This window comes from Elephas maximus, chromosome 12 (assembly GCF_024166365.1).
Source record: "Elephas maximus indicus isolate mEleMax1 chromosome 12, mEleMax1 primary haplotype, whole genome shotgun sequence".
Lineage (NCBI taxonomy): Eukaryota > Metazoa > Chordata > Mammalia > Proboscidea > Elephantidae > Elephas > Elephas maximus.
The window spans coordinates 81,286,508-81,299,345 of NC_064830.1; the positions used below are offsets into that span (position 1 = coordinate 81,286,508).

Sequence of the window (12,838 nt, forward strand, 5' to 3'; positions counted from 1 at the left end):
ATGAGTCAGGATTGACTTGATGGCAAGGTTTTGGTTTTAATTTTTTTGGTTTATACTCCAGTTGCCAGGTTTTTAATTTGATAAGTCCTCTTTGCTCTCCAGCCCTGCTCTCTATTTTCTGCACCTTCTGTGATCTCTTTCTTTCCTGCTGCCCTCTCCCAAGCCTTCAGAGGGCAATTGCAGCGTACTCAGTAAAGGACCGATATGCCTCAGAGGTTTTTTTCTCAGCTATTCTGCCCTGGCCTGAACCCTCAGAATGCTACCGCAGTATTTTCCTTAAAGTCCTGGAGTAACTTGGAGTATTTTTTCTCAGCTATACAGCCCCATTTCTAGTTTCTGGAAAACTAATACAGTGTACTTAGTGAAGGTGCAGAGTGTCTTGGAAGAATTCTCAGATCTCTGGAGTAAGGGATTTTTATCTAACTGACTGGCATACAATCAACCAAACCAAAAACCCATTGCTGTTGAGTAAGGGATTTTTATCTAACTGACTGGCATACAATCAACCAAACCAAAAACCCATTGCTGTTGAGTCGATTCTGACTAATAGCGATTGTATAGGACAGAGTAGAACTGCTCCATAGGGTTTCCAAGGAGCAGCTAGTGGATTCAAACTGCTGACCTTTTGATTAGCAGCCAAATACTTAACCACTGTGCTACCAGGGCTCTGTGGCATATAATAGGGCCCCCAAAATATCTGTTTAATGAATATTAATCTTGTCCTCTCAGATTTCAGTGTCAGTAGGACAGGAAGCTAGAAACCAGAGGCTTTTCATCCTATCTCTGCTTTATCTGATTTTATAAACCAGATCATTATTAGTCCCTAAGCACCTTTATGAGTTGGAATCAACTCGACAGCAGTGGGTTTTTTTTTTTTTTTTTCCTAAGCATCTTAAGGAAATTATAAATGGAGTGTTTGTTAAGCTCCTTAGAATTATAATGAAATGATTTGTGATATGCCATGTCTTCTAGTTCACCCAAACCATGGAAAGTTAAGTACGGTCTCACAAGAGTCTGAGAAATATAAAATTGTTTAATTTTTTCTTCTAAATGGATTTTCATAGGTGTGGGATACCACATAACCATGGTAAAGGAACCTCACTGTCAAGTTGAAGAAATCTCCCAATTGATTCATTACCATATACCAACGGCTACTTTGGAGAACAATGTTGGAAGTGAATTATCATTTATTCTACCCAAAGAGTACACACACAGGTATGGATCCCCAGAATGCTAAATGTTTGATTTTTTTAGGTAGCCAGAAGTTTTTTTTCTCCCTTGGTTCCTTCCAGCTTTGTAAGTAGAGTTTATTTAACAAGTCAAAATTCCAGTCATAGCTGCCTCTTGGACTAGAGAGAGGGATACCACCAGAGATTATAACTTCCTGGTATTAACCAATGATAAGCTATGGGTAGAGTACCAATTTTTTGCTTCTGAAGGGAAATATTAAGATAATGAAAGAAAAATGGCCTAAGTGGCAGATCTTGGAGTTAAGGATGACAAGGACCCAGAGAAAACAGGCAGTTTGATTGTACCAGTTAGCACATTACTCATCAAAGGGAGCCACAAAAAATAATAACTCTACCTGGGATAGCCATCCTATAAAAGGGAAATGGAAACTAAGTACTTATCAGTGACTTTCAGAGAGTATGATATTTTTATCTTCTTGCCATATACAGGCAAGTACTTGCTTTGGTATTCCTTCAGATTCAAACCAGTTTTCATATTTAAGAAGACTATGGAGGGCTCTAAATTCTTTTTCTAGAAAAAAGGGATTCTAGATAGAACGAATGAAGGAAAGTATGCACAAAGGAAACCAGAGTCCTAAATCAAAGAACTGTGAAACAGGAATGTATCACAAAGGAGAAAGAGAAAGCAGGGGAACTACATCACTTGAACTATATTTACTCATTAAATCTGAAAGTTTATAAGAAGCAGCAGCATGGGACAGCGTGTTCAGGCAGCTGAGTAGAAGCAAGACCCTAGTCATAAACTGGAGTGAAAAAAATGAAATACAATAGTGAATTTGAAAGAAAAGAAGCTACCACTGGAGATGTATGGTAGTTGACACATTTAGCAAAGGTAGAAGCTAGGTATTATGTTACTACCTTAAGACATCGTGGTAGCTGTGATCCCTATCTTCTTACTACTCATGTGGACTTGGAAGAGAGAAATAGGAAGAAGCTCCAAGAGGCAAACAGCTAATTGTAGATTTCTAGGCCATAATTTCAGGTATGGAATTGTGGATTCAGTACAGAACAAAATGAAAATTATAAAGTTAGGGAAGAATATATTTGCTCAGAATAAAGCTTTCTCCGATAGGGAGAGTTTTAAACTGAGAAATGGGAGGAAGAAAATACCTATAGATCAGTTATTTCAGAGTATAATATGAAAAAAATGAAAGGATGGTTAAGTTCTTAGTGACTTCCATTCCAGCTAAAATTTTGGTATCGAACAGTAAGTGAGCACTTACTTTCTTCCAGGCATTGTTCTAATATGTATTTATTTGCCTGAAAAAAATAGGGAAGAGAAAAAGAAATACTTTAAATTATATATACTTGTATTTCAATTCATTGCACACATTTTTGGGGGGACATAATTCAATGCATGACAACAATGTTGAGATTTGTTAGGATGAAACATAAGTTTAGGATATGGCAGTAGAATGATATTCAGCATTCCAAAGGAATAGACGTGTAGGAGAGGTATCAGAATAGTGCTGCTTATCAGGGAATATGCATCTGCTCAACGTCCATGAGCTAGAGGGTGGAGACATGCTGGGAACCAGTGGGTAACGTAGAAGGAGAAACAAGTTATGTATCATCGTGTGAAATTCCTACAACCGAATAGGAGGAAATGCATAATATATCCCAGCTACAATATTTAAGCAAGATAAGATAATAAAAGGGACAATTCCAGAGTGGTCTTCTAATACATGTCTTATTTACCTTAAAGCTGATTGCCTGACAAGTTCTTTACTTTTCTTGCCATCAGTTACACCTCCTGGAAAAAGGGGGCAATATGAAAGAATTGCTACTCTAATTCTGATAATCAAGAAAATGTTGGTTGAAGGAAAAAAAAATAACAAAAAACAGATACCTAGGGGGAGTTTACCATATTATGGTAAGCTTCTCTGCAGCAAAGAAGGAATCTGGTAGATTCAGATATGTGTCAAAATTGAAAGGTAAATGGAAAAGCAACTTTCCATAAGGTGACTCTGTGAAAGCAAAGATAACCCTAGTATTTGAAACCTTTAAAAAGGAGATTCGGACAGTAAGATCCTAAAGATAAAGAAAATAGAGTAATACCTAAAATCACTAAACAAGGTAAGTATGAGAAAGTAATACAGAATATCATCTGGAAGTTTATTCTGTTATTCAAAGATAGTTTAAAAAGTAATAATGTCATCATTCGTTTCTCTTAGACTTTGAAGTCTCTTGGCTCCCAAGCAAGGTTGGTTCCTGAGCAGCAAACTTGAAAAGATATTTGAGAATTACAAAAACCGATTTGGTAGAGTGAAAACAAAGCTAGTGTTTAAGATCAGGACCAGCAAGTTAACCAGGAAGAAATGGAAGGGGAATTAGAATGTGAACATGACAGAGCCAGATACAACCTTATGGAATGTGTTCTGCTTTGGCAGGGCCTCTTTGAAGTATCCTGATCCCTTTCCTCCAGTTTTGCCTTCACTTGTCTTAAAGGCATGGGATCTCGAATTTGGAAAAGGGCAATAAGAAAAGAAAAATCTAAAGTTATATCTTGACCAAGAAACAAGGAGAAGCAGCTCCAGTGCTGTCATCAAGGAAGCAGAACTCTGCGGCTCCTGTTTTAATTCAACCTTTTTCAATAATTTTTACTGTGCTTTAAGTGAAAGTTTACAAATCAAGTCATTCTCTCACATAAAAACTTATATACACCTTACTACACGCTCCCAGTTACTCTCCCCCTGATGAGACAGCCCGCTCGCTCCTTCCACTCTCTCTTTTCATGACCATTTTGCCAGCTTCTAACCTCCTCTACCCTCCCATCTGCCCTCTAGGCAGGAGATGCAAACTTAGTCTCAAGTGTTCACCTGATCCCAGTAACTCACTCCTCATCAGCATCCCTCTCCAACCCATTGTCCAGTCCAAATCATGTCTGATGAGTTGGCTTCGGGAATGGTTCCTGTCCTGGGCCAACAGAAGGTTTGGGGGCCATGACCACTGGGGTCCTTCTAGTCGCAGTCACACCGTTAAACCTGGTCTTTTTATGAGAATTTGGGGTCTGTATCCCACTGTTCTTCTGCTCCTTCACAGGTTCTCTGTTGTGTTCCCTGTCAGGGCAGTATTGGTTGTGGCCAGGCACCATCTAGTTCTTCTGGTCTCAGGATGAAGTAGTCTCTGATTCATGTAGCCCTTTCTGTCTCCTGGGCTTGTAATGACCTTGTGTCCTTGGTGTTCTTCATTCTCCTTTGATCCAGGTGGGTTGAGACTCACTGATGCATCTTAGATGTCCGGTTGCTAGCGTTTAAGACCCCAGACGCCACTCTTCAAAGTGGGATGCAGAATGTTTTCTTAATAGATTTTATTATGCCAATTGACTTAGATGTCCCCTGAAACCATGGTCCCCAAACCCCTGCCCCTGCTTCACTGACCTTCGAACCATTCAGTTTATTCAGGAAACTTCTTTGCTTTTGGTTTAGTCCAGTTGTGCTGACCTCCCCTGTATTGAGTGTTGTCCTTCCCTTCACCTAAAGTAGTTCTTATCTACTATCTAACTAGTAAATACCCTCTCCACCCCATCCCTCCCCACCTCTTGTAACCAGAAAAGAATGTGTTCTTCTCAGTTTAAACTATTTCTCAAAATCTTATAATAGTGGTCTTATACAATATTTGTCCTTTTGCAACTGACTAATATCACTCAGCATAATGCCTTCCAGTTCCTCCATGTTATGAAATGTTTCACAGATTCCTCACTGTTCTTTATCGATGCCTAGTATTCCATTGTGTGAATATACCATAATTTATCCATTCACCCATTGATGGGCACCTTGGTTGCTTCCATGTTTTTGCTATTGTAAACAGTGCTGCAGTAAACATGGGTGGGCATATATCTGTTCATGTAAAGGCTCTTATTTCTCTAGGATATATTCTGAGGAGTGGGATTGCTGGGTCGTATGGTAGTTCTATATCTAGGTTTTGAAGGAAGCGCCAAATCGATTTCCAAAGTGGTTGTACCATTTTACATTCCCACCAGCAGTGTATAAGTGTTCCAATCTCTCCACAGCTTCTCCAAAATTTATTATTTTGTGTTTTTTGGATTAATGCCAGCCTTGTTGGAGTGAGATGGAATCTCATTGTAGTTTTGATTTGCATTTCTCTAATGGCTAATGATCAAGAGCATTTCCTCATGTATCTGTTAGCTGCCTGAATGTCTTCCTTAGGATGTTCATATCCCTTGCCCATTTTTTAATTGGGTTGTTTGTCTTTTTGTGGTTGAGTTTTAGCAGAATCATATAGATTTTAGAGATCAGGTGCTGGTCGGAGATGTCCTAGCTGAAAATTTTTTCCCAGTCTGTAGGTGGTCTTTTTACTCTTTTGGTGAAGTCTTTAGATGAGCATAGGTGTTTGATTTTTAGGTGCTCCCAGTTACCAGGTTTCTCTTTGGCATTTTTAGTAATGTTTTGTATTCTGTTTATCCCTTGTTTTGGGGCTCCTAACGTTGTCCTTATTTTTTCTTCCATGATCTTTATTGTTTTAGACTTTATGTTTAGATCTTTGATCCATTTGGAGTTAGCTTTTGTGTATGGTGTGAGGTATGGGTCCTGTTTCATTTTTTGCAGATGGATATCCAGTTATGCCAGCACCGTTTGTTAAAAAGACTGTCTTTTCCCCAATTAACTGACACTGGGCCTTTGTCAAATATCAGCTGCTCATATGGATTTATACCTGGATTCTCAATTCTGTTCCATTGGTCTATGTGCCTGTTGTACCCAGTACCAGGCTGTTTTGACTACTGTGGCTATATAATAGGTTCTAAAGTCAGGTAGAGTGAGGCCTCCCACTTTGTTCTTCTTTTTCAGTAATGCTTTAATTATTCAGGTCTTCTTTCCCTTCCATATGAAGCTGGTGATTTGTTTCTCCATCACATTAAAAAATGTCATTGGAATTTGGATCGGAAGTGCATTGTACATATAGATGGCTTTTGGTAGACTAAACATTTTTGCAATGTTAAGTCTTCCTATCCATGAGCAAGGTATGTTTGTCCACTTATTTAGGTGTCTTTTGGTTTCTTGCAGTAGTAGCCTGTAGTTTTCTTTGCATAGGTCTTTTACATCTTTGGTAAGATTTATTCCTAAGTATTTTATCTTCTTGGGGCTACTGTGAATGGTATTGATTTGGTGATTTCCTCTTTGATGTTCTTTTTATTGATGTAGAGGAATCCAACTGATTTTTGTATGTTTATCTTGCAACCTGAGACTCTGCCGAACTCTTCTATTAGTTTCAGTAGTTTTCTGGAGGATTCCTTAGGGTTTTCTGTGTATAAGATCATGTCGTCTACAAATAGAGATAATTTTACTTCTTCCTTGCCAACCTGGATGCCCTTTATTTCTTTGTCTAGCCTAATTGCTCTGGCTAGGACCTCCAGCACAATGTTGAATAAGAGTGGTGATAAAGGGCATCCTTGTCCAGCTCCCATTCTCAAGGGAATTACTTTCAGGCTCTCTCCATTTAGGATGATGTTGGCTGTTGGCTTTGTATAAATGCCCTTTATCATGTTGAGGAATTTTTCTTCTATTCCTATTTTGATGAGAGTTTTTATCATGAATGAGTGTTGGACTTTGTTAAATGCCTTTTCTGCATCAGTTGATAAGATACGTGGTTTTTTTCTTTTGTTTTATGTATATGGTGGATTACATTAATGGTTTTTCTAATATTGAACCATCCTTGCATATCTGGTATAAATCCCACTTGGTCATGGTGGATTCTTTTTTTGATATGTTGTTGAATTCTATTGGCTAGAATTTTGTTGAGGATTTTCGCGTCTGTGTTTATGAGGGATATAGGTCTGTAATTTTCTTTTTTTGTAATGTCTTTACCTGGTTTTGGTATCAGGGATATTCTGGCTTCATAGAATGAGTTAGGGAGTATTCCATCCTTTTCTATGCTTTGAAATACCTTTAGTAGTAGTGGTGTTAACTCTTCTCTGAAAGTTTGGTAGAACTCTGCAGTGAAGCCGTCTGGGCCAGGGCTTTTTTTGGGGGGGAGTTTTTTGATTACCTTTTCAATCTCTTCTTTTGTTATGGGTCTATTTAGTTGTTCTATTCTGTTTGTGTTAGTTTAGGTAGGTAGCGTGTTTGTAGGAATTCATCCATTTCTTGTAGGTTTTCAAATTTGTTAGAATACAATTTTTCGTTGTAATCTGATATGATTCTTTTAATTTCAGTTGGGTCTGTTGTGATATGGCCCATCTCATTTCTTATTGGGGTTATTTGTTTCCTTTCCTATATTTCTTTAGTCAGGCTGGCCAGTGGTTTATCAATTTTGTTAGTTTTTTCAAAGAACCAGCTTTTGGCTTTGTTAGTTCTTTCAATTGTGTTTCTGTTCTCTAATTCATTTAATTTTGCTGTAATTTTTTTTTTTAATATTTTATTGTGTTTTTGGTGAAAAGTTTACACAGCAAATTAGGTTCTCATTTAACAAGTTCTGTACATATTGTTCAGTGACATTGGTTACCTTTTCCACAAATTATCAGCAGCCTCATTATTTCCATTCTGGTTGTACTGTTTTCCATAATCTAGCTTCCCTGTCCTCTCCATACCTTCTCATCTTTGGTCTAGGGAAAATGTTTACCGTTTGGTTTTATTTAGGTGATTATTAGAGTGATACTTTTTTATGAGCCAAGCTGTCATTTGGCTGAAAGGTGACCTCTGGGAGTAGTTTGAGTTCCAAGTTTAAAGGGTATCTCAGGGCAATAGTCTTAGGGGTTCATCTAGTCTCTACCAGTCCAGTAGGTGTGGCCTTTTTGTTTTTAGGAGTTTGAGTTTTTAATTTTGCTGTAATTTTTTTTATTTGTTTTCTTCTGGTGCCTGATGGATTCTTTTGTTGCTCTCTTTCTATTTGTTCAAGTTGTAGTGACAGTTCTCTGATTTTGGCTCTTTCTTCTTTATGTATGTATGCATTTATTGATATAAATTGACCTGTGAGCACTGCTTTTGCTGTGTCCCAAAGGTTTTGATAGGAAATGTTTTCAGTCTCATTTCATTCTATGAGTTTCTTTATTCCCTCCTTAATGTCTTCTATAGCCCAGTCTTTTTTGAGCAGGGTATTGTTCAGTTTTCAAGTATTTGATTTCTTTTCCCTGGTTTTTGTGTTATTGATTTCTACTTTTTATGGCCTTATGGTCTGAGAAGATACTTTGTAATATTTCAATGTTTTGGATTCTGCAAAGGTTTGTTTTATGATCTAATATGTGATCTATTCTAGAGAATGTTCCATATGCACTAGAAAAAAAAGTATACTTTGTAGCTGTTGGGTGGAGTGTTCTAAGTCTATGAGGTCAAGTTGGTTGATTGTAGCAATTAGATCTTCCTTGTCTCTATTGATCTTCTTACTGGATGTCCTATCCTTCACTGAAAGTGGTGTGTTGAAGTTTCATGCTATAATTGTGGAGGTGTCTATCTCTCTTATCAATTCTGTTAAAGTTTGTTTTATGTACCTTGCAGCCCTGTCATTGGGTGCATAAATATTTAATATGGTTATATCTTCCTGGTAGATTGTGCCTTTAATCACTATGTAGTATCCTTCTTCATCCTTTGTGGTAGATTTAACTTTAAAGTCTATTTTGTTAGAAACTAATATTGCCACTCCTGCTCTTTTTTGATTGTTGTTTGGTTGATATATTTTTTCCATCCTTTGAGTTTTAGTTTATTTGTTTCTTTAAGTCTAAGGTGTGTGTTTTGTAGGCAGCATATAGATGCATCGTGTTTTTTTATCCAGTCTGAGACTCTCTGTCTCCTTATTGATGCATTTAGTCCATTTACATTCAGTGTAATTATGGATAAGTATGAGTTTAGTGCTGTCATTTTGATGCCTTTTTTTTTTTTATCGTTATGTGGTTTATTAATGAAGTAACTAGGTACAACTTGTGGTCAGGATCAACAGGCTACAATCCAAGATCTGGATGCATGTAGGCATAATCTCCGTTCTTCGGTGCAGGACAGCTCTCTCAGCAACTCTTGGCCATGCAGGCTTCCTCTTGCCCCCCTTGGGACATTCTCTTTTAGTGCCCTGAGGACAAGCTCCCCTCCAGCCCCTGAGGACAGATTCCTCTATTTCCCCTGAGGACAGGCTCCTCTAGGCTCCCTGAGGGTTGGCTCCCATTGGACCCCTCAGGAAAGGTGCCCCTCATAACAAGCTCCTCTGGGCCCTGCTATTTGTCACCACCAATTCTGCCCCAGGGCCCCTGCCAAGCCTGTCACCAACAGCTGTGTTACTGTGCCCCTTCTGGGCCTCTCACTGTCATCAGTGTTACAGCCCTTGACCCATGTTACAGCTCTTTTACGAAGCTCCTTGTCTCCTCACTTTCTACTTCTCTCTTCTTTTTTCCTTCTGCTTCTTCCTGCTGCTACCCATCCTGCTTCTTTCTGTCTTAAAAACCTCTGTGGGGCTGGCTGCATATATACACAACTCCTTGTCAATTTCAAAGCATGGCCCCTCCCAGCAGGGGCCACTAGCTGACCAATCCCTCTCAGGCGGCCACAGACATTTCTTTGCCATAGTAGGCTATAGTAACTTTTTTTGAATAGTCTATAGTCACTTCATTTGTATAGTATATTGATCAGCCCCTGCAAGATGCATACCCACCACACAGGTCAGGCTGCAGTCCAGGATCAGTCAAAAATTATCAAACCACTTTGTTTACAGCTTACACAGGAAATGTCAATCAACCTGGACAAAAGTAATAAACCCTCTGAGGTAGAAAACTGAGCAAAGGTTACTCCTCAGCTTAGGGGAAAAAAATCTCTCAAGCTGTTTTTCCAAAGAATTAAGGCAAAAGGCTGCATAAAGGAACTCATGTCACCACAGCTTTGGAAGTCACATTCTAATCAAAGAAGGTGTCAAACTGTGAAGGGGGTCTGAGGATACATAACAGGGCCTCCATGTATCCCTCTTTCACGTGAGATCTCGTGTTCTATGTAGGAGTTTAGGGAAAAATATACCCGTCTATCTCGGTGGTGTAGTGGTTAAGTGCTACGGCTGCTAACCAAAAGGTCGGCAGTTTGAATCCACCAGGTGCTCCTTGGAAACTCTGGGGCAGTTCTACTCTGTCCTATAGGGTCGCTATGAGTCGGAATCAACTCGATGGCAGTGGGTGGGTTTATCTCTTCTGTCCCCCACGTGTCTGTCAATTTGTGATACTGTGGAGGCTTATGTGTTGCTGTGATGCTGGAAGCTATGCCACTGGTATTCAGATACCAGCAGGGTCACCCATGGAGAACAGCTTACAGCTGAGCTTCCAGACTAAGACAGACTAGGAAGAAGGACCTGGCAATCTCCTTCTGAAAAGAATTAGCCAGTGAAAACCTATGAATAGCAGCAGAACACTGTCTGATATAGTGCTGGAACATGAGCCCCCTAGGTTGGAAGGCACTCAAAAGACAGCTGGGGAAGAGCTGCCTCCTCAAAGAAGAGTTGACCTTAATGGTGTGGATGGAGTAAAGCTTTCGGGACTTTCATTTGCTGATGTGGCATGACTCAAAATGAGAAGAAACAGTTGCAAATATCTGAGATTTCATCTTACATACTTTGAACATATTGTCAGGAGGGATCAGTCCCCGGAGAAGGACATCATGCTTGGTAAAGTACAGAGTCAGCAGTAAAGAGGAAGACCTTCAAAGAGATGTACTGACACAGTGGGTGCAACAATGGGCTCAAGCATAACGATTGTAAAAATGGTGCAGGACCGGGCAGTGTTTTGTTCTGTTGTTGATGCCTTTTTTTGTGTGTTGTTGACCATTTCATCTTTCCACTTTTTTGTGCTGAGAAGGTTTTCTTTGTGAATTGTGTGTTCCTCATTTTCATAGTAGTTGAATTTATTTTTGCTGAGTCATTATGTTTATCTTGTTTTTTATTTTGAAGTATGGAATTGTTGGATCTCTTTGTGGTTACCTTAATATTTACCCCTTTTTTCCTAAGTGAAAACCTAACTTGTATCTCCTTATATCACCTTGGTGTCCTCTCCATATGGAAGATCTATGCCTCCTGTATTTAGTCCCTCTTTTTTGATTACTGTAATCTTTTACATAATGACATCAATGATTCCCTGTTTTCAGCATTTTTTTAAATTAATCTTATTTTGTTTTTGTGATTTCCATATCTGAGTTGATATCAGGATGTTCTGTTCTGTGACCTTGTGTTGTGCTGGTATCTGATATTATTGATTTTCTGACCAATTTCCTTTAGTAATTCTTGTAGCTTTGGTTTGGTTTTTGCAAATTCTCCAAGCTTGTGTTTACTTGTAAATGTCTTAATTTTGCCTTCATATTTGAGAGGAAGTTTTGCTGGATATATGATTCTTGGCTGGCAGTTTTTCTCCTTCAGTGCTCTATATGTGTCATCCCATTGCCTTCTTGCCTGCATGGTTTCTGCCGAGTAGTTTGAACTTATTCTTATTGATTCTCCTTTGTAGGTGACTTTTCATTTTTCCCTGGCTGCTTTTAAAATTTTCTCTTTATCTTCGGTTTTGGCAAGTTTGATGATAATATGTCTTGGTGATTTTCTTTTGGGATCTATCTTGTGTGGGGTTTTATGAGCAGCTTGGATGGACATCCTTTCATCTTTCATGATGCCTGGGACGTTTTCTGCCAACAGATCTTCAACTATTCTCTCTGTATTTTCTGTTATCCCTCCCTGTTCTGGAACTCCAATCACATGTAAGTTATTCTTCTTGATAGAGCCCCACATGATTCTTAGGGTTTCTTCATTTTTTAAAATTCTTTTATCTGATTTTTCTTCGACTATATTGGTGTCAATTGCCTTATCCTCCATCTCCCCAACTCTGCATTCCAATTCCTTGATTCTGCTCCTCTGACTTCCTGTTGAGTTGTCTAATTCTGTAATTTTATTGTTAATCTTTTGGATTTCTGAATGCTGTCTCTCTATGGATTCTTGCAGCTTATTAAATTTTCACTATGTCCTTGAATAATCTTTTTGATTTCTTCAACTGCTTTATCAGCACATTCCTTGGCTTTTTCTGTAGATTGCCTTATTTCGTTTCTGAGGTCATCCCTGATGTCTTGAAGCAGTCTCTATAGTAGGTTTTTATGTTCTACATCTGGCAATTCCAGGAATGTATCTTAATTTGAAAAAGGTTTTGATTCTTTGATTTTGGGGTTTGTAGAAGCAATCATGGTCTGCTGCTGTATGTGATTTGATATTGACTGCTGTCTCCAAGCCACCTATAAGATATTGTAATAATTTATTTTGTATTTGCTCACTGAGTCTTATCTTCTTGTTTTGTTTCAATACACCCAGATGAGCTACTAGATCACGCTATCTTGATTGTTGTACCCTTTGAATCACTTATGTCCTGTTACCAGCTGATTTGAGGTGTTACCAGATAAATGAGCCTCTGAGTCCATTCACTATTTTTGAATTTAATGAGCTTAGGTGTCCTGATAGTGGGTCACATAGTGTGTGATGTAGGTTGTCACCTATTAACTTAGAGAAGTAGTGGTGATGGTTGTATGCATCAGATTCTAGTAGCGGCAGGGGGTCACAGTCCGAGGAGGGCAGGATGCTGTCAGCCTTCCCCCACATGCCGGTGAGATAGGAGTGTCTCTGTTCTGTAGAGCACACTG

General features: G+C 38.8%; 1 protein-coding gene across 1 annotated transcript in view; it reads left to right on the forward strand.

Annotated features, from left to right (window-relative positions):
- Nucleotides 1-12,838, forward strand: part of LOC126087504 (phospholipid-transporting ATPase ABCA3-like) — a 188,787-nt gene that overhangs the window by 112,293 nt on the left and 63,656 nt on the right. The window contains exon 16 of the mRNA XM_049905035.1: nt 1,065-1,215. Within this exon, the coding sequence (XP_049760992.1) occupies nt 1,065-1,215 (151 nt within the window). The remainder of the gene's footprint in view (nt 1-1,064; nt 1,216-12,838) is intronic.